The sequence below is a fragment of the Sinohyriopsis cumingii genome, chromosome 18 (assembly GCF_028554795.1).
Source record: "Sinohyriopsis cumingii isolate HCF-2022 chromosome 18, ASM2855479v2, whole genome shotgun sequence".
Classification (NCBI taxonomy): Eukaryota; Metazoa; Mollusca; class Bivalvia; order Unionida; family Unionidae; genus Sinohyriopsis; species Sinohyriopsis cumingii.
The window spans coordinates 956,049-980,113 of record NC_142978.1 but is presented as its reverse complement, the minus strand read 5'-3'; the positions used below and the strand labels follow the sequence as shown (position 1 = coordinate 980,113).

Sequence of the window (24,065 nt, the reverse complement as noted above, 5' to 3'; positions counted from 1 at the left end):
GGGAGTTCATCTTTAGTCGCGTACTTTGACAGATCAACGTCGGATTTTTTTTTCTTAATGGTAGATGAACATCTTCCTTAAATATCAACCATTATATTTTAAGATCTGTTTAAAACGAATCGGTTGCTTGTATAATCGTGCACGACTTTATGTGGCGGTTTGGATAATTTTGATATAGCGTTAAGTACATAAATTACTTCACGGCCACATATTGGCGGATCTGTCATTGTTTGTGTGGGTAGCGTGAAATACCAAACTTGCGCGTGAAGTGGTGCGACATACCTGATAAATTCAATGGGTGGAGCTAACCCGTATGAGTCAAAATAAACGATTCCACATGGATCAACCGCGTATGATACCCAATCAGTACCGGGTCCTGAATTCGAGTCGAGATTAATAAGACCTGTTTCAACACTGTTTGGTTGTTTCGGTAATTGATCTCGCATAAAAACAGCTCTAAAGGCTTTTATTTTTAATTTTTAGCACCTTTTATCAAATCAAAATTTGATGCTAGATCATCTAACGTGGAAGCCTCAGACCTCTTCCCCAACGAGATCCCGGTAATCTTAGGCCGCGTCCCTTTTTTTGTATGCTTTTCCTGTTGCTTTCTTTAGAGCCATTTCACCAGCTGTTCCAACAGCACCTACTGCGGCTGCTTTTGCTACGGCTGGAGCAGCAGCAGCTATTAACGCTGGAATAGCCGCAAGAAGTGGAAATATACCACCGGTTTTAACCATGTCCTTGATGGCGTTCGGAGAAAGATGGAATTGAACTCCGGTTTTTGATTCTAGGGCTTTACTGAAATGTTTAATCTGATTATTTGTCAACGATAATTTGTTTGGACCACCACCAATCTGATCTCGTTTTAGTGATATTTTAGTTCCGCATTTGCTGGCGTTTTTTTGACTGAAGCTTTTTGACCTGACCTGGGGTCAGAGCAACATTAACATGACTATACGACATTTTTTATAAATATATTTTTCTAAATAACATGATTAAATATTTTCCACTGGTGCATCAACGACTCTCATTCGACCATTACCACCTTCAAGTAACATGGCTTTATCGCTGAGTATGACCGCGATTGCTCTATAATCAACACCACCTCCTGTATTTAACGCTGCTTTAAGATGTATATCAACGACAGATTGTTTTGATAGATCAAGATGCTCCAGCGAAAAATAATAAATCGGATACAAAGTTCTGAAATCATGTTGTGATATTTGCAAGCCAGTATCAACATTTTGATCACGTCCCATGAATGACATTAAACGATGATATACACGTCCTATACTATTTTGTTCATAATTTAGTTGTATATTCTCTGCTGGTTCTTGTTGTCTGTTTATCCGTAAGGAAATATCTGTGATACCTAGTTGGTCAGATATCATATGAGAGCGAGTTTGATCACCTAATCGATCATAGTTCTGAAACGCAATAAAAATATGTCGTGGTGCAGAAACACCTTGTTGTGATGCTATTTGCCATGTAAACTGACCGTTAACGTCAGTTTGCATACTATCCGTGCTTGTTGTTAACCATGACAAGAAGGATTTACCACCAGTGTCCATGAAAGAAATCAACTTTTGTTCTTCTGCGATCGTTGGAGTCATTACCGGCATCGATAATACTACTTTACCAGCATCACCAAGAGGTCTCCACAGAGCATCGTTATCATCACTCTTTCTTACAAGAACAACCCTGTGTCTAGTTCCAAAAATAACCTTTCTAACATTTCTACAAAATCCAAAAATATGCGATAGTGGAATTGTACATGAAAATCTTCTATTGGCTCCTAGCAACATATTTCTACGCGCTGAAAATCCCAAGTTGAAATCTGGATTAGAACCATGAACTATTGGCCACATATCAGCATCAGCGTTATTGGCAAAATTTCTTGGTCGTCTTATATCATACGGATTGCTTTCAGGGTGATCAGAATTATCTTTCACAAGCATCATTGTGGGACCTGCTGATCTTGTATAATCATCAGAATATCTTGCTAGACCAATTATTGTTGTAGCAACGTCGACATTATTCTGAATTGATTCAATATTTTTTCCATCGATCATATATGTGGCGCTATTAAATAATGCCATGATCCCGTTGTTGACAAAACCAACTTTTACTACATCTCCGTAATTAGTATTATCCGTTCTTACAATTGTACCTTCTACCTCAAGAAAAGCCCCAGCGGGTAAAAAGTATCTACTTGTGTCATGAACTTTTAGTTCAATTCTTCCTCCACGTTGATCTGGTGTTCGTGTTTCATAAGAATAAAACTGATAATCACGCACAGACTCATCTTTAAGCACAGGTGCTTCCATGTCGAATGCTGTGTCTGATATACGCTTGAACATTTATTATAATTATTTTCGTCTAACACGAAGATTACCTGGTTTGGAAACTCCTCTTCCTGATATCATGCTTAAAATATTATTTCCTGATTCACCGAGTCCTTGATCTGCTAACGCCGCTAGTTTTTGATTTGCAGCCTGATTTATTATTCTACTGACATCTGCGGGCATCACTTCAGTACTTGGTAATTTTACTGGTGGCTGTGATTTTCGTCGCAATAATCGTGCTAGTCTTTCTTTGATTGCCGAGAAAGCCCTACCAGCAACATTAACAATAGCACCTGGAGCTTTTTCACGAACAACATCAATAGCCTTCATCGATAATTGTTTTGCAACAGGCGCTACTTTTGGGGCTAACCGTTTAAACAACCTCCGAACAACATCACCAAGCCCATCTCGGTAAATTGCTCTATAGGTTGGTAATCGCGAGTTTACCACTCTGACCGATACGGATTTACGATGATTATTGTATACTATCATCTTATTTAATTTATTATTTATCTAACAACTAGTCACTGTAATCATCAACAAGTTCATCGATAAGTTCTCGGTAAACGCCGATATCCATGATACCACCTTGAAATAATCGCCGACAAATATCAGCTGCTTCATTGGTTATTTCTGGTGAATTATTCTCGGCACGTTTTCCTCCTATGAGAACTTCTAACCGTGACACATTATTAATGATGTTATCAGGACAAATAATATTATTTCCCAGGCCACTCCCCGTTACTTCTTCTGATGATGATTTCTTAGTTGGTGTCATTCCAAATATCTTTTTAATTTCCGACAGCGGTGAAAAATGTTGTTTTTGTTCTGTTCGTTGCAGAGGTGGAGGAAGTTGATACTGGGAGAGTTGTTCCAGTCTCTCTCTATAAAGTACTTTTACTTCTTCATAAAGATTTCCGTATTCCAAATCATTACCTCTAACTTGTCTTTTGTTTGCATATATGCGATATATCCATTTAACAAAATTTTCATCATTTGTCTTTTCATGAGGGGGGTTTAAAATATCAGATTTGTTAAATATACAATATAATATTTTTCAGGTAATTTTTCTCTTTTAGTATTTCTAATATCTTCGACAAACCCTTCCTTAAATCTTGCAATCAATTTTATATTTTCTTTTACTGGTTCGGGTTCAGGTGTATGTTCTTTTCTCACGTCGACGACTTCAGTACGAAGTTTTCCAATACCTTCAAGTATTTCTTCACCAACAGGTGGAGGTTGAGCCGCACTATATCAGTTGGAAGATCTCGTAAGATCTTCTTTGTCTGTTTAGTTCTTCTTGAAATTTTTTTAGTTTGTTCTGCTGTTTGTTCTAATACCGGAAAAATGCCCTTTTTCCTCTTCTCATCTTCCTCCGCAATATCTCCCCATATAGTTTTTTCAACAGCCGCTGAAACTTTCTCAGTAGCTGCAGTGACGGGTTTAAACAGGTTTTTAGTGTCCTCTTCGTACTCAACTTGCGATTGTTGCTGCGCTTGCAAACTTTCTCTAAATGAGTCCCTGACAGGAACAAATTTTTTAATTGCTTCTAATCGTTCTCGTGCTATCCTTGCAGTATGAGATTCCGGATGTACCATTATTTTGATATAACAACGTTTTAATTAATATAGCAGCAGAGAGGGCTCGTCTACAATCCTGTTTGGGACAAAACAATAAATGTAGACGTGGTATGACCTATATATTAGCACGGATTTTTGTTTGGACAAAAATGGTTTTCTGCTCGGATTATGTGGTCTGATCGCCCTCTCTGCTGCTCATCGAGTACATACGACACTTTCATGTACAAATGCAATGATGTACGTTAAGGAAGCATGCATGTGGAGTTGATTACGTAATAAATAATTTCATCAGAATTACTGTACCTAATTATTATCATAATAACCAATTTAGTATATGAAACCGTATCGGATGTGAATAATCTCGCATACTTGTATAAACTAATATTTTCTTACTCTGTACTCATTTAGATGAATTCAATTCCTTTGTTACGTTATAAAATTGCAAATGCGAAATAGACTATAATGCATCTAATAACTTGGCGTTATATGACATAGGTTTGACTACCTTTACAATTTATAATAAATATTAGTTCCTCCAATATATCAAACAATATCAGATAATACAGTTGAGAAAATAATGTAATGTTACAGTACATCTGCAGCTGGACCTTTTTGCTCCGGAAAGTGGACAGATTACTGACGAAACCTTTTATTTTCTGACGTTACTGTATACAACGAGACTGTAAATACCAGGTTTATTGTATAATCTACGGTTTTCTCATTCTAATCACGCTGCTCTTGCAGCATTGGGTGAACCGAATCCAGTGTTGTGAAATAATGTAAGACGTAAATAAACCACTCTTGCGTAACGCTATACGCAGACACAAAACCCGATTACATTTAAGTTCGCGTATAATGCATAAATCTCGAGACTACACATATCTGTGATATTTGTAAATTTGTTAGGTCGTGAAGTATTTTGTATATTTATAATAGCCTTACAATATTTGAAACAGATTTTGCTCTAACCATCACACATTGGCAGCATAATCGTTTATCATGCGTGTGTTGTATTTTAAGTTTGAGTCAATGGCCAATAATATCTATTTATATAAAGAATTTTTTTATAATGGCTTTTCCTATTTTGCAGAAAATGTACATTAAGAGAAAGTTAATAAAAATATAGTCCAGTTATTTCAATCACAGAATTAAAAATATTGAAAACATCCTAATAAATCTATTTTCCCAAACCTCATCAGAATGCGAGTACTTAAAATGGACTAAAAAGAACAGGACTTCTTTCTCAGTATATACTGGACAGACGTAGACTAATTTACGAATCTGGCAATCAAGGTATCACGGAATATTCAATACAATTAGGCCAATGTGTTAATTGAGCTGAAGGTATTGCGCGTCTACTCTTCACTTCTGATTGTAATCATTTATTGACTCGTGTGAATATGATTACAGTCTCAGTTCCTATCTAGTATGATTATATGGTGATAACCTAAGTAACTGAAAAAAGTAAAACCAGAAGGTTATTAAAACTTAATAAATAATTAAATTATCAATATTAGAAATGAAAATGTGAGAGACACTTACAGTATTATGAAGGAATCCAAAATTATCCTAAAAAGTTATATTCGTCAGAAAGAATGAAAGTGCCGTAAAAACAAAAACAAAAGAAAAAAAAAAAAAAAAAAAAAGGACTTGTACTGGTCCGCCAAGAATCGTGACGTTGCCAAAATGGCACACCTATGAATAATTCTTATTAGTTCAAATATGACATTATAATCATAAAGATAAGCACAATATCTAGGTACAACATAAAATACATCTGCAGACTTGACGATACAACAGGTACACAAAAAATAAGAATTTCTCCAGACTAGGAATGATATTCGATTGCTTACAGCTCTCCTTGTATACATATTATATTATGACTATAACTTAAAACATACGCACACATGACAAATCATATCACCTAATACAAAATTCGAAATACTTATTCCTCTAGCCCATCCTCAGGGAATGTGGTTAATTCTTTTCGAACTGTCTAAATTTCACCAGACAATGAGAAAGTAACCCAAAGTCGTCAGCAAGTCTTAATATTAAGATTATTATTAGATCTGATGGTTTCCAGTGGTTAATAAACATTGTCAGTTTGTTAGTGTTCCAAACTTAACGAAAAATCTTACTGTAAGCAGGCAACCGACTGCTAACTGTAACTTTCTGTTTTCTAGAAGCGTTCATTTCAGTTAGAGATAAATCGATTGCGGACATTATTTCCTATTGATTATTTTGAATAAGTGTTACTAAGCATTACCATATCAAAGATAATGAAGACTTTGTAGTAACCTACGACATATTGTTTTGAAAATCATAAACTTTAGTAGATTTTGAAGAATTGTGTCAAATGGCAAGGGCCAATAATGTAAATGAATATATTTTAATTATTCAAAAATAATTGATCAGTGAAAAAGACAAATAAATAATTATATTAACAAGGGATGCACTCTCATGAATGCGAATTTAGAAAATAGACTACTGTTTGAAAGGTAAACGTTGAAAATCTGTATAACGCGATCCGGTAAAGAGTAGAACATATAAATCCTATGGAAAACACGGGCATGGTCAACATAATTTAGGTACTTTTAAGGTTACATTTAGACTAATTTCAAATTATCTACATACATTAACAGGAAGTGACAGGAAAAGTAAATATATCAGTGATATCTTAACTCTATTCGAAAGAACTACAAATATGATCATAGGCCGTAGCTACGAAATAGTCCAGCAAAAGTCTGTTCCATGTATTTATTACACACATCACATTGACAAGGAGCAGTCTCCATTAATTGCATTCCGGAAAATAGCATCCGAAAAAGTTCATGGTTGCTGCCAAAACATGCAATCCATTATTTCTCATGACTTACATAAACTCGTTGGCTATCTGTCGTAATTTATTTTGAGTTATATAAGATATAATCCGAAAGATTGCATATGTGAATATATCTCCATTACATTGATCTGGTTTCTTAATCTCGTGAGAAGACTAGTATTTGGAAACGTCAATAACTTAAACGTATGGATATTTGCAATAGATCTTTAAAGAAACGTTGTGATCTTAAAGGTGATACGAGCCTATGCTCTTAAAGTAAGTAACAGAAAAGAGGGAAATACAACAAGCTTTGTAAAATTTAACAAATATAATTTATTTACGTAGAATACAAAGAATGAGAGAAAAAAAGAACTTATGATATTGCGAATTAAATCCCAAATGAATCCAAGAATTACAGAACATATTCTAACAATTTAAAGTCATGAATACAACTCAGTACAATTCCCGAAGAAATAAAAAAACTAATGGAGATTACTTGTTTGTGACAGCTTATAGAGTCAGGATGTGTCCACAGTCTTTTGTTGAATCACGGTAATATATTTCCAGGTTTGAATACACTATAAATTCCAGTGAATGTCTTTATCCCAGAAATTTATCAGTGTACTTTTGTATATCCAGAGAACATAATCACTTGAATTCACTAACTCGAAGAAATAAAATTTATCATAAAACTGGACACAACATAATACAACTTGAAAGTGTTACAAGTTAACGTACGAATGGTCAAGTCCTCACCATCACAAGATTATACAGTTATCCTCTTGACCTCATGCCACAATTACCCTTTTATAATTAAAAAAGTCATTTCCAAATGGAAAAGAACTTTCGATAGTGATATTAATGATTACAAAACAATAACATGGATTATGTATAATTCACTTAGGCAACTTCAAAAATTTGACCCAAATGAACATATTTACCTTCTTATGTTACGTCTTTAGGCTCTAATAAGCAGTAAGAAAGAAAGAGTGAAAACAGCAGGTTTGAGAAATTTAACAAATAATTTATTTCACTGAAAAATCAAGTTAAAATGAAAAATGAGAATTAAATCCAGAAAAAATCCAGGAATAATCAACAGAAATAAATTTTAGATGTCCTAGTAATGAAATGTTCTAATGAATTCAAGTTCGAGTCCCGACGAAAATGCAGAAATGGAAGACGATGACGTACGCTTTAGATAGCATTTTGCTGCTGTGTCTACAGTTATTTTTCGTTCCATAGACTATATTCCAGTGTTGGAATTTCCGAAGAAAATTTAAATAAATGTCTTTGTCCAAGAATTCTGTTTGGACACTCAAATATTTGCAGGAAAAAGAATTAATCTCTCAGAATCCAAATAGTTTGAATACAATTTTAAATATAACTCAACTTGTCACAACAAAGAAACAAAACAGCTTATGTCCCAGTGTTTATAAAACCTACTGACTAATGCCTCTGACTATAGACAAAGGTTATACAGTAACTTGAGACGCAAAACAGGTTCCCAGATGAGGGTCAACCCTCCAGAATTTTGAAAACAACGTAGACGTATTTGCTAGTAAAGTCACATAGTCCCACTCAGCTTCGATTTCACTATTATGATTCAAACATTGCGAATTAATTAGAAAAAGTTGTTTACTTGATTCTCAATCAAGGGCGGGAACTGGATCAGCAAAAAGATACAAAGTACTATTTTTAGGTGTTTTCAACTAAACAATCAGGTTAAAATAATTTTTGGAAAAAATAAAATTCCAGTAAACAAAATTACATTACTTGATATGTAATGAAATAAAATAAAGATTTTAAAACTTACAAATAATTAAATTAAATCAAAGATAAATTAATTCAAATATACATAACAACCTCTTCTATGATGATCCTGATAATAAGCCGATACACAGAGAAAATAATTTAACTATGTATTAGTTGTTTATGACGAACAAAAAAAGTCAACTTGGGTCAAGAAGAAATCAACTCAATGTTGGACAAGGTCAAGTCAATTTACATTACAATAGCATATCATGAAATAAAATAAAATTAAACTATCAAACAGAACAACCAAATTAAATGTACACAACAATGGTAAATAAAATCAAACGGGTGGACATAAAACTCTATATGTTCGTGCAGTGATGCAGCAATGGAGAAACTAATTAGATTAAACTATACTGGTTTCTTCAAAAGCCAATATTTCACTTGTTTATTTTTATCTTAAAACCCCCGAAACCAATCGTAACAAAGTGAAAATAAAAGTATGGTAAATACACATATCAACGGTTAATGCAGTGGACGCCCTTCGAGATCAGTGTAACCATTTCTATACAACGCATTCAGAACGGCATCGAAGTAGACGTATCACCAATGAGAAACACATGTAGATCATGGTTACCATTGTGATCCTCGCATTTATTAAATTGAAATGGCTTTGGAACAAAATACAAGAAAGTAAAGAATAAAAGAAATTTGTAGTTCTGAGGAAGTTTTACAAGGAACCCGATTTACATTAAAACATTAATAAAATAAAAAAAACATCTTTGAGTATTACAACGGGCAATTTGTCAAAGTTGTGATTCCAGTCTGTCAAAGATGACATTTTGAGAACATGTGACTAATGGGTTAGTTGAATTTCCTTAAATTCTTTCTTCACGGCTCAGATAAAGGTGCTATTGGCAAATATGAAGCAAACGAATCACTCCACAGTATGTAACTCAATGCCTGATGGTAATGCGGACAGATGTAACAAAACTCTAGTCCAAATGTTTATCGTTGTTGTGAATGGGATGATTAGCTAATATTTGTTGTGATGGCGTTTAGATCTGTCGATCACACAACGACTGGTTCCAGAAAAACTCGTTCTTGATAGGGAAGGAAAATGATACTCCCCATGGAAATCACAATAGATATATGACAAAAATGATTTGGAAAAATATATAATTGTTCAATCAGCCCATAAAACTAGTTTCAGTGCAAAACACTAATGTATTTATGTATTATAATTTTCAATCTTAAACAGATATATCAACAACTTTAAAGCGTAATAAAGCATTAGTTTGACGTAAAATGCTGACTTAGTTTAACGGTTTTAAACAAATGATCCAAACTGACGCTGAATATTTTGTTATTCACTTTATGTTATCGTTTATGATGCGACAGTGCTTAACCGTTACCAAGCGAATTAAATATAGGACATTCAAAACGAAAATAATAATATAAATATTAAACTTCACTTGGTTCGAAACAACATTGACATTGGTTACACTGTATCAAACGTCTTGGAAGGGTAAGTTAAGCCAAAATCTGCCGTTTCGTGTGTACTAATATTCATCATGTTTAATATCTATCGTGACCTGCTATGTTTAATTCACATATGAATGTTGATGAATAGACGTTTGTATTGGTCGATAGGCTTGTGTGATAGTGAAAAGATCTCAGTGCTGTTCAGTAAGAAGGTTATGAAAACCGGATGGACTTTGTTAACATGACCATTCCACTTGTGCCCCATTAAACTATATTACTTCTAAACCAATGAATAATACTAAATGTTGTTTATGTATTTCAAATCAAAAGCTGAACACACTCCAAACAAACCTCTACCCTTCTGTCTTGTACGATATTGTGTACTGTATGTGCGTATAAACATTCTTACCTTTTTCAGGAGTGATAGGCGGTATGTATGAGCACTCCTACCCTTTTTGTCTTCTTTCAGTTAACGGCTGCGATTATATGGGTTATAAGTGTGGTAGGATGGGTTATAACAGTTGTAGGGATGTTATTTTTATGTAGAAGGTCTTCCGTGTTTATTTCACTAACTTACTTACATAATACCTTTACTGTGCGCTAATGTAGGTGGTGGTCACTATGTATGGATACGTGTTGGAATATGTTTGTGCTGGTCAATAGATATGTGGTTTGTCACTAAAAGTATAGATGATCCTGACAGAACATTTTCCATAGCAGCTATAGGTTCATTAAAAAAACACATTACTATAGCCTCAAAGTTAAAGTTCCATTTCGATTTTATGGCTAAAATCCCAATGTGGATATTGCGCCAAATCAATACAAGATATGTGCGTTGTTTGCACATGGAATATTCTAGTTAGATGTCGTAAAGAAACATGTCAGCATGGAGGTCATAACGTTACTTTACATTGCGGCGATATTTCCATGTTTGAGGCTATGCCGCCATCCTATTCTACTAATATATAATCTTTCTAAACCTATAAATTATTGTATATGGCAGGTAACCTCATTACTTTAATTGTGATATTGCTTGTTTTCTTGTATTGTTTGACCATTCCTCGGCAAGGAATGAAACGGTTCCCACACACTCATTTTTGGAGCTCGAATTTGTTCTGTCTTAATCTGCGTTTCAAAATGTATTCTTCCTCTTATTATATTTTCTTACTGTGTTTACGTTAAGTCCTTATAACTGGAATTGTCGATTTTATTGCAGGAAACATGAGCGAACATTAATTTAACAATATATCTCGTACATCACAAAATTATATCAAGGTAAAGCTGCGATTGGTCACACTTTGTGAAAATTTTGTAGCTCCCACTATGTATATCTCCTTGAATAGGAAATGGGAAAAGAAATCGGTGGTCATGATAATGGGTAATATTTTCAAACACGAGTTGTCGACATACAAATAATCGTTAGCTACCCATTTCTATTTTAAAAATCGGATACGATCTGCATAGGTTATGGTGGATATCCATTTTGGCATGGTAATAGCTATGCCCTACTTGATATATGAATTATGACAATTATATTAATATGTATTCTTAAATAAAACAGTAAGAGATATGGAAAAGTAAATGGCGTCAATTTCTTTCAATCTCATTCTAAGTGACTGCAAGTTCAGAAACGTCATAACAGGCTGTCAGCTCGCAGAGAAAATATTATCTTGCATTTAGTTAATCAATAATAAAATAATAATAATTCTATAATTATATGATATTCAATAGGAGTTAAAATTTCCACCTAAAAACAAATTAATGATTCGCAAAAGCATTCATTGTAAATATTTTTCCAACTCCTTGTATAGCTTTTAAATTTATTTGTACAAAATAGTCAGTCTCACGTGAATGTTGTAAATCTTCCCATAACGTATGAAGCGCTATTCAAACTAAACTTCGGACTTTATTTACTTTGTGAGTGATTAGGTAAAATGTACACATCGATAAATACCCAACCATGACCATTTAATCCTTGTAATTCTAATTTACTTCCTTTCTAACATTAGATGAGGAGATTTAACCAACAAAACATTCACTTTTATGTACATCTAAATTTTCTTTCCTTCGCCTCATCTTTATTATTAAACATGCGAGAATTGTTTGTATAACAAATAGATGGACAAGACATTTGTCACTTATAAAAGTTTGATGGAGATGGAAATTGTAAAGCCCCATAGACAACTAGCAGATCTGAGCTGACAAAAATGTGTATTCCGATTAATTAAATGTTTCAAACTAACACTAGTGTTAATTTCTCTTCATCTTACCTGATCAGTGGCTTCAGAACCATTTTCTTCATTTCTTATCATTGCATCACCAGGGAAAATGTCTTTCGAAGCTCTGTATATTAAGTGCATTTACCCATTAATAACAATAACTTCTCTGTTGACATTAGCATTGTTACTTTTCTTCTGAATGCGGCTGCCAAACTGTCTTGATAATGTTGAGTCAATGCTGCAAGAAGCATCAACTGTGCTTCAAAGGATAAGGCAGCTTTTTTTTTAGTATGATATGAAAAAAAGGAGAAATAATAAGAATATATTCAATATGTCCATCATAGTTGTGGTTTTGGATATCACAATGGCATAATTTTCATTAAGACCAAGTAGACATTATAAGAAATCTTTTACAGAAAAACCCATGTCATTTTAACCATTAAAGTGTGCAACAAAGGTCACAATATCCAATCTTTTTTGTAAGAATGAGTTACTTTAATTTAGATGCATCTAGGTAAATATTTTCACTAATGTATGTGTTTGAGGGTGTAATTAACAGATACATGTTTTTACAAAATACAAAAGCCTTTAAATTAGGTCAAAGTGATACAGTTGTCATATATTTAAGATAATTTTGTCCAGATATATCTGCATAAAAACTTCATTGGAAAGCAGATAACAAGCTGTAAAATATGTCTCCCAAAAACTGTTGTAATGGACATAAAATCTATTCATGCCATCACCCGTAAGTATAAAATACATTAGCAATGGCAGCATGCAAATATCGTAAATATCTGGATTTCAATTAGTGCAGTGCATATGCCTCCAATTAAGAAAAATGAAAGTTCAAAACGTTTACAACACATAAAAGAACAAGACATAATAAAATAACAGATGTTTCTTTAAAAATAAAAAATACCATCTTACTGTTGCCCAACAAACATAATAAAAGGGAGCATTCTATATTTTTGAGGTACCAAATGGGATAGGTAGGTTTACATTGATAGGCTACTTCCAGCTGGTTTGTTCGCCACAGGTTAAATTCTTCCCAACTGTGAAATGAATTTGGACAGAATTAAATGATTATTTACTCTCTATTAAAGACTATAAATTATACTAACCACATTTTATCACCCTTATGTTAAAAAAATAGAAGCTGACTTTTAAGTCGTCTCCTGTCATAGTCATTTTTTCTTACAATGCCGTTATTGTATGACAGCAATGTTCCAGAGTGCTCCAACACAAACTGGCCCTTTGCAATTGATTTCAAGGAGATGACGGTTTTATCTGGAGATAAAATGACAGTATTTAAAGATTGGCTACAAAAAGTACCTTTGTGGCACTGCTTCCAGCATTAATATCTTGCCTGGTAATAAAATAACAGAACCCTGTAAATCGGTTATATCTTCTAGTCATAAGAGTAAAATACTAATTACTGTCCTATGTCAAATTCTCTGTTGACTAGGTTCGCAGTTTAATGGTTTAAAGAAGGATACCATCATGCCCAGAAAAAAATATTTGTACAGTAACTAATAGTTCATTACGAAAACATCAAAAAATTGTCCTGTCTTTCCAAATGTTACGTAATACAGTAATAGTACTGACAGTCAAAATTACCAGTTAAAGCTCAAGTAAATATCATTGCATCCAATAATGTACCACACATATACTGAAAATCCTGAAAAGCCAAAGTTAAAATTGTTAATATTAATTTGACCAAGGAAAAACATATGCTGATTTGCAACAATCCTTTGAATGATTGTTTTTATTGTATAAGATGATTGTTTTGATAAGTTGATAACATACAAATAAAAGTTATCAGACGGATAAGTAGTCTCATGATTATGCTTTTGCATAAATTATTATTGCAATTCTTTGCATGTCGAAAATCAAAACACTTTTAAGGTCGAAGTTCATGACAAACAAGTGCAAAACTACTTGAATGCAAATTCAGTTTATACTATATATATATACGGGGAAACATTTTGGGCCAACGAGAAACTCATATAAATGCCATGTACGCTACGGAGTCAGGCATTCATGCTTCCCTGACGCCACAACAAGGGAGAACGAGACGACGAAAACAACTCATTCAGAGGACTTCACACCCATAGATCTAGAAAGACCAAGAAAGAAGGTGCGTGTGAGACTTTGATTATTAAATCACAGAGACAGAAAAAATGATGCATATAGTCTTGCACCTGTTCCAAGTCGGAACTGGATCTGTTTGCCATGCCACCCGCCACCCACCGTGATGACGATAAAAGCACCACAATGGGTCGAAGTCCATCCCGTCCCCTCTTTGATGATTCCGCTCCCATTAAGTTGAAATCAAAGGACTGCTCGAATATTACATAGATCTGAATAGCAGTTACTTGTACCTGAAAGTAAAAGTGATCGACACATCAACGGACGGTCACAATCTAATTGATGAGGATAAAGTACTCCACGTCAACAGTGTCATGCATTCGTTGTTGAGCGAAGTGGATTTGTATTTGAATTACTAACTGGTTATCAGCAGGATGAATACGTATACTTACCAAACGTACCTGAAAAATCTCTCGACGTATAGAAAAGAATTTAAGAACACCAATCTGGATGCTTGCAGAAACGCCAGACAAGTTGGACATAGTATCGGATAAAATAAGGCACGTAGAGACGACATTGACGAACGCCGTACTTTAGAACTGATGGATCGTTTGAATTTGGACATGACGTTGAAAGGTGAGTATTTGTTGAACGGTGTGGATGTCCGACTGATACTGAATCGAAGTAGCTGCGCTTTTCTTTTGATGGCTGATGCTGCCTATTACCAAACCATCATCCGAGGAGCCAGACTACGTGCGACGCGTGGAAGTGTTATCTAAAGTAGGAAACGACATCAGTAAGACGTTGAATAGAACGACAGCGAAATATGCGATACGTCGAGTGGAAGTGAAAACATTCACCATTCCAGCTGGACAGCGATTTATGATCGAAGATCATCTGTTCCAAGGACAGTTACCCAAGCGTTTAATCACTCGTATCGTCATCAATGTAGCCTTCAACGGAGCCCTCGACAAAACTCGTTTCAACTTTTATCAATATGGTGTTTTCTAAATCAAATTCAGTCGAGATGACATGACCTTGTGTACCAGACACTTCGAACTTTGACGAGAAGAATTACCTGAGATCGTACTTGTCCCAGTACGACGCCACTGGACAGTTAAGGAACACCACCAGTGACGGTATTACGTTCGAGGATTAGGCAGGAGGTCACGCTTTGTGGGCCTTTGATTTAATTTCAGACAAAAGGCATCGACGAGGGACATTTCCACCTTATTAAATCCGGCCATATTCGCGTGGGACTACCCGTTCCCCACCCTCACAAAAACCAAACATCTCCAACATATTTTTTTTCACATTTGCACCGTTTTGCTTACAAGGCGAGTATAAATGAGAGGAAGTTATTTTTCATTTCAATTAGAGTTGCGCGGTATTACCGGCAAATGAAATGTGGTTAAAGACGTTGGGCAAAATCAAAATGTCTGATTTATAAAATTAAAAAAACAACATGTTATCTTTCAGATATTTACTGGCGTATGTGAATGTTTTAAGTATGTGCATCGTTTTAAAGGACTAAATTCGTAGAGCGCTTGTTTTCTGTCTGAACTTAATTTCTGAAGTCCACTAAATATTTTCTCGTTTATCGAGTGTTTTATATTTACTGGCCCGCTCCGATAAATATCTTTCCCGGGTGTTGGGATCCCAGTAAAAGTTTGCCTGCCTGTTATATCAATACAGTAGCAAGCAAATTGAAGGCTTCAGTATCAACACCTGATATATTTAGAAATTAGCTTTTTGATGTCAACATGATCTCATACAGAGTACCGTCTATTATGTAACCTTATCATCCCATTTTCGTTACACCTTTTAGAACCAATACAATAACTAACAAAACACGGTACTGACCATTTATTTTATTATTTTGGGAGGGGGTGAGTGGACTGCATTCTCAATATAATTACTATTTTTCCAAATAATATCAGATATATAATATATCGTTATTTTTGCTGTAAATAAAAGCAAAATATTTTTTCAGCTATTGACAGACGGACATTGAACAAAAATATGTCAGGCCCCTTTCCCAAAACATTGAATTGCGGTATACCGTGGTACATATGGGTATGTATGAAGTCTTTTCCTGTCGAAATGTGTCAGAGTGTTGACTCCAAAACCCACCACACGGCTCAAGCTCAAACAGCCGCCAACCACCCAACGTTTGCCAAGAAATATGCCCAGGAAGCGCTAAATTTAGTTAATTCTCTTTTACTTTATTTAATTATACCTTGGAATGAAACAATAATCCGTTAGATCCAAATCTAAACATTAATATGGTCAAGTTAGAAATATAGTACGTACCAGTGGCCTATGTTTTGGCATAAGAGGTTGACCTTATACTTAGAATACAAATGTCGTAGCTATAACATAATGACACGTGTATATGTGAACATTTCCACTATTGTGTCATTACTTTATCATTTTATCTTCGAACTGTACTGATGAGAACAAAACGAGAAGCACAATTCAACTATTTATTTTGCACCAGTTGAATCAATCACTTTGTTTTGTGCCACCTGATCTTTAATATGAAGAGCAATTTTATACCGTCTAGGTCTCATTCTACTTAATTACATGTGACATACTTAACGATTCCTTCCATGAATCTAGCCACTCAGTCATCGATCCATCCGTCCTATCTTGCTTCGGTACAATGGATCGCAAATATAAATATAAGTATACAGATATATGTGTATCTGTCATATAGAGATAATTTCATATCCAAATATTTGAGAAGCATTAACAAACTTATGTGTATACAGGGGATTCTGCGGAGGAGGGACCGGTAAAAGGGGGAGGGGCGGATTAAAAATATATCAATGGGGCAGTATATATATATATATATATATATATATATATATATATATATATATATATATATATATATATATATATATATATATATATATATATACCAGCGAAAAAGAAATTGGCTTGATTTAAGGGTTTCAAAATCCTTTCCAATTAAATGTCTACAAAACGGAGTTTTAATTTTAGAACACTCTACTAGTCGGTATATGTAGTTCCGATGGTTCAGTGTGGATTACCTTACCTCACACGCGTCAAACTAGTCTAAACTGACCTTTTGTAAATGAATATACCACAGAGTTATAATATACAATTTGTTTGTGATATTGCAATTACCACTGTTAAAAGGTGTATGTTAAACTTCATGCGAGACGTTGTACAGCATGAGTGGTACATTTCTTTACGATACATTATAAAGTTTATTCAGTGTGTTATAGAAGAAAAGTGTTTACTTTTAAATTTTATTTCTGTTTTTTTCCTTCTCATTTTTATAGCTTCTTTGGCTCGCAATACTGGACCAAGAAGCTCCTTTCCATTAATTCATTTACAGAACAACATCTTATAGAGTGATCGTTTTTCTGTACTTACACATTAGTACAATTCATATCAATGTATACCTATAGTTATTTAATTTGCAGGAGACTACCGTGGCGACATGATTAACTGTTATCATAAACCTTGTGACAACATGGATGTCATGCTCGCAGACGACAACCTAAAGTTTCTGGGAAAACAAGCAGATGCCTTATACTTAAGTCTCCATTATCTGGCGGAAACTGGTGAGTAAATAAGTGCATGATAATGGAAGGAAGGAACTAAATACATATAAGTAACTTAGTATATGTGTTGTTATTATTATTATTGTTATTATTAGTATTGCTATTATTATTTTTCAGTTAGTAAGCTTGTCGGTAAGCTAATAATACGGAAGTAAACAATAAAGAATAGGCAAATACACATTTATGTTGGAGTATATATTCTTTCCATCACACCTTATTTATTTTAGATCACACATTTTCACTAGATTTATGTTATCAATCGTGAGTTTTTAAAATAGCTATTAATACTGCTAATGTTCGTTTAATTAATTAATTAATTAATTAATTAATTAATTAATTAATTAATTAATTAATAATAATGATAATAATGAGGATTTTATATAGCTCCTAATCTTTAGAATCTCTTAGCGCTTTACAACATGAGACAACACCTATAAGATAAAGAAACATATAATGATATGATTACAAAAACAAACACCATGAAATTAGAAAACATTAAAAAAACATCCTGAGAATATTTAAGGTAGGAAACATTATTAGGTCTACAAGTTTGTCCTTGCAGTCGAAATAAGTGAGCTTTGAGAGCCCTCTTGAATGTGATCACTGTGTCTTTGTGTCTAAGTTCAGTGGGCAATTCATTCCATGTTGCTGGGCCCTGGTATGCAAAATAACGTTGTCCATATGACTTTGTTTTCATAGTGGGAATAATGAGTATACGATTGTCAGAAGAGGAGCAAAAGTATCTTGCTGGTGTATACACATGTGTGAGGTCGGATAGGTATGTTGGACTAGAGTCCGACAGTGAAACGTAGCACAGAGAGCAAAGTTTGTGTTTGATTCTGGACCGAATGGATAGCCAGCGTAGGGTACAGAGCAGCGGGAGGTGTGCTCTGATCGTGGTAGTCTAAGTATGATCCAAGCAGCTGTGTTTTGAACTCTTTGAAGTTTCTGGAGCAGATATTGAGATGAACCCCCTAATTGTATGCCCTTTGATTATTTTCAGAGCTACGAAACATTCATTTAAAACAGAATAAACATAAATAAATAAAATTAAGTTTCGTTTTGCATTTATCCAGTTAAAGACCTTAGCTCACAAGAAACTATTTCGCAAACAATATGCTTACAATTAACTTTAACATTCAGACATACGTACATGCATGCACATAGGCATGGTTAATTTTAACCGACACTGCTTATCAGGCTTGTAGCAGCTGCTGCCGATGTTAGTAGTGTATAGGGTCGATAGGGCCTCAAGGGAAAATCCATTGAAAAACGTGTTCCGGCACTATAGCGTCACGATTTACAGCCTCACGTAGACTTCTATATTAAAAACGGATCCCAGCACTATATCCCCAAACGGGAATTAAGCATGGGCATGTTTTGACACAATAGGAATTAACATTACGGTAGTGGACACTGGCAACAATGTTGCAAGGGGCTGACCTCATTTGGGAGGAACACGGGCAACAATGTTGCAAGTGACTGACTCGAATACGCACTACTCTAGGTAGAGAAAAATACAGTAGAGACTTAGACATATATATATCACATACAAAGATTAATGAACATTAATTTATCACGTATAAAATATAAAATCTACAAAATAAATTTAGGTAAGAGAAAATAGATATCTTTTCAAACCATATAAGTGACCCTGAAAAAGGCCGTTGGTTTTTATGTTAATATCATTCAGTTAACATAGTGGTCATTGCATATGTCGACTTCTCTTCCTGAAACTTCTTCTGACTTGTGGACCGTAGATGAGGACTCGCTTCAGACAGCCTTATCTCTCCACATAGATCCCTCTTTTCCAAACGGTCATATCTGTGATTTTGATGATTGTCCATGATGTTTTGACACACATGAGTAAATGCATGCGGAACGGCATCGACGATACGAGGGTAGATGATTCAACGTTTAATAAAACAACCACCCAACGGGCCACCTTCTTCGCTCGAAAAGATATAATAGTCATTTTGCCAAAATCAATTAAAATTTTGTCCCATGATGAACGTTTGTGAGTGTGTGAGTGTAAGTCCTTATTCCAGAAAATAAATTCCAAGAGACTCTTACGTTTTATTTATGTTATATTCTGCTACAAACTTTACAATCCAATTCACAACACATAACTTTAAAAAGTTCATAGACTTCTTCTGTAACTTTGTTCACTCTCTCTCTCTCTCTCTCGCTCTTGAATTTCTACACTTTCACAGAAGTTTCATCATCTTCCTCACTTTCGTCTCGTATTCTTTTGTTCTGTTTCTAGACGTGTTGGTGTTCTTACGTTTTGGAGGGTACCTCTTCTTCCTGTTCGGAACTTCTCTCTTCCTTTTGCTCCTGTTGTTTCTTAGGGCAGTCTGAAGGCCAATGTCCTTTCTGTTGACAATGATAATAGGTATCTCGATTTTTGTCTCTTGTGATACCCGTTTTGGTTTTGTGACGTTATGGACACTCTGTAGCCCAATGCCCTTTCTTCTGACAGATGTAGCAAATATACTGACTATTAACTCGAAAGGAGGGGGAGTAGTCAGTAGTCTGTCAGCTTCTCTGAAGAAAACTATCGTATGACACCTCACAAAGCTCCGGTCAGAAGTTCGATCTGTGTTACCTCTTCCGTCGTTCTGGTAGGTTTAAGAGTGAAATGAATACTGGGAGGGAAGACACTGACCTTTATAATGGTAAGATACTGGTCTGACATTGATGTAATGACCCACAGCGTTTATAATGTAGCGATATGACCTTTTGCCGTTTTGGCTCAAATTAATGCCAGCAATATTGAAGATGACATGAGTGAACTAGAATCCAGGCCCAGAGAGTCTACACCAAACCAAAGTCCACCACCATAAGCCCCTCAAAAAAACATTTGAGAGACATAAAAGCGCTCCTCCAGAAAATATTGAATCAGAGTCTGTACGTATACGGTGAAGGTTAAAGATTTCAAGTCCGACGTAGTGTTGGAGAATGCAAAAAGAGTTCATCATGAATTTGTGGGATTCTTTGTTAACCACACTGAAACGGCAATGTAAAGCCAAAGAAGACAATTGCTTGAGACTTTCCATCCAGCACAACAGTTTGAAGTCACCCGTTTGGATCGAGTTTAGCAGCTCGGCAGAATTGACAACTTCCTAAGTCATCGTCAAGACTCAAGCAACACTGTTCATAACCCACGTTTCTCTTCCCAAAGGGACGGGACAAAGCAGAAATATGCTACTGGTGGACAACCTCAGCAGCATCAAGTATAGCCTGGTCTAAATTAACAATCATCAATTCCACATGTGTTTATCCCGTTACGTCGTGGTGGGACGAATGTATGCCGACAAAAACGACACGGTAGAATAGAAAAGATCCTGGAAACCTATTCGACAATGGGACAGAAAAGAAGCAGAAATCCTGTTATAGCAAGCGGAGCTTTCCAAATACACACCTGAGTGGCATTCCTGAAATGCAAAAATTGCAAAACATCTTGGCTCCACGCTACACTTTGAGAGTGCATCATCATGAAGTGCGCAGTCATCTGTTGTTTTGAGGCACAAATTTAGAAAATGGAAAATACATTCACGTCTATCATCACGCTGGACATTTCGATGCCATTACCAGTATCACCGGAATCCTGGAATTACTGTGAGAAATGTGACTATAGCTATAACAATTGAGAGCAAAACAAGCATTGTGGATATAAATGTGAGGGATGTTTGGCCTCTAGACCCTGTCTTGACGATGAACAAGAACGAGTGCATAGCCCTACTTGTCATTGCACTTTCGTCAGTCCTACATGTTGCCAACAACATCGCGTGACACAAGGTTCACAGAAGAAAAGTGCTTGTCAACTGTTTGATATTGTGCCCATCTTGTAGACAAGGCATACGTACCAACATTACAAAGTCACACGTATGTTTAGGAAATAAACGATGCCAAATTTGTTGCCAAATCGTGGACTTGGAACACGAATACTTCATTCAAAAAACCATTCCAAACATCAAGACGAAGATGACCAGAAGAAAACGAAGAAGACAATTTCATCTTGTTCGATTTAGAACGCATGGAAGAGACCGGCATTCACATTCCTAATTTCTACGTGGCTCATCAAGCGTGCGAGGATTGCATTTAAGAGCTTATCTTTAGTTATTGCCTGACTGCAGCAAGATTCATGGAGGACGTGAACAAATCTTTCAGAGACAGAACACACGAACCGAATTTGCCCTTAGGATCTGAAACCCAATCGACGAGACGTGAAGCCAAGAGAACATTAAACATTACATAGATTGTCATCGCTATGCGACGTTGATGGCTCACAAAATCTCTGGATATGATGGGCAATGTTTTTTTTTCTCCAGATACTATACCAACAAAGTACCGAACGTCCGAAAGTGACTTTAAACAGAGCCAAAATCATTTCCATGCATGTGGGACAAATGCAGTTTAAAGAGTCGTTGAGCTACTTGGCCATGCCTTTGAGCCAAATGCCTAACACGTTTGGAATCACAGAAACGGCCAAATTTTAATTCCGGACTTTTTCAATACCAACACGCCGTTCTGCCCCATTTGCCCGAGGCTCACTACTACGACCCCGACAACAGTCACACATAAAAACGAGAATCTTCCTACGCTTGGTACCACGGTAACGCATCGGATCCCTTCGACATTCAGGAAGAAATGTCAAAGTATTGTCAATCCGACGTGGGCATTTTACGGCGTTGCTATGGACAATTTTGAGAATTGTTCATATAACACGGAGGGATCGATCCCTTGAAAGAAGTCTTGACCATTGCCAAAGCGAACTGCTTAGTGTACCACGAACGATTCATGCCCAAAAACACTCTGGCTGTCATAAGACATCAAACGACCAATTTGGTCAAACGTAAATGCTCGGTCGAAGCCCTACGCTAGCTACTTTACTTTATGCGACAAAGAAGACAAATGGATTCAACATTTCCGAAACGGAGAATGTGAAAATATCAACGGAAAGTATTCGGTAAATAGTCAGAACATAGAAAACCCTCAGATCCTGTACAAGTTTAACGGGTGCTTATTTCACGGATGTCCCATCTGCTACCATCAAGGTGATACAAAAACACCAGTTTTGTTTACAACGTACCTTAGAAGACATGTACCAAGTGGTGGAAATGTGGGAACATGAGTACGATCGCCGATTGTAAACCGATCGTGAATTTAAATGCATCGTGGAAAGTAACAAGCTGGTGGACCCACTGAACCCACGGGACAGTTTTTACTTAGGATGGACAAATGCCATCCGATTGCCGTACCAGTCTAACGAAGGCAAAGGAGAAGAAATCAACCACTTGAATGTGTCTTCGCTGTATCCTTACACGTGCAAATATTGTCACGTTCTCTCAGGGCACTCATATTTGATGACCAAACATATCGACCTGGACAACATTCGACAATACAAAAGATTGTTTAAATGTAAAGTCTTGCCTCTCGAACTTGTACCATCAGATGTTACCTCACTATGTCCAAGGAAAACTGATGTTTCCTTTGTGGCGTACTTGTGCCGAAACGTGCAACCAAGACCAATCTTGTCAATACAAGCAGGAAAAACTGGCCTTGACAGGAACGTGAAGCAGCGTGGACTTGTTCAAAGCTCTGGACTTGGAATACCAACTATTAGAAGTGTACCATATTTACCAGTTTCTCAAGACAGGATATTTGTCCGAACATTACAGTTACTTCCAGGTGATTTACGACAAACCTAAAGCTATAAAAAAACGTGGACGTCCTTCGTGAGGACTTGATGCTGGCTCACCGTCCCCCTGTCAACGAGAGAGATCGTTTAGAAGCCTGTACTGACGAAACCCCAACGACAAGATTCTAAATTTTGCTAGTGAAGGTCCTAAGTGAAAATATTGACTCGCAGTTATCGCACCAGTCAAGTGGAGAAATTTGGGGTATTGAAAGAAGCCATGCAGTCTGGAGAGGATCAATATTTTGAAGCGACCACCTACTTGCCTCACACCAAATCGTCAGTCAGCCTTTGAAAAAAGTCTGTCAAATCGTGTACTTGAAGCGAGTATGGCTTCGCAACCACTTCACTTTACCATACGAACAAACCGATATTGGTCAGCATATAAAAAAGGGACAACGTCCAAGACCCATAGTCCATTGTGACTACCAAGACTAAGCGACAAAGGTGACTGCTAACAAACAGTCACCAATCA

General features: G+C 35.8%; 1 protein-coding gene across 1 annotated transcript in view; it reads left to right on the top strand.

Annotated features, from left to right (window-relative positions):
* The window catches only part of LOC149775948 (uncharacterized), a 48,627-nt gene that overhangs the window by 12,560 nt on the left and 12,002 nt on the right, over window positions 1–24,065 (top strand). The window contains exon 2 of the mRNA XM_089942320.1: window positions 17,749–17,889. Within this exon, the coding sequence (XP_089798446.1) occupies window positions 17,766–17,889 (124 nt within the window). The 5' untranslated portion in view covers window positions 17,749–17,765. The remainder of the gene's footprint in view (window positions 1–17,748; window positions 17,890–24,065) is intronic.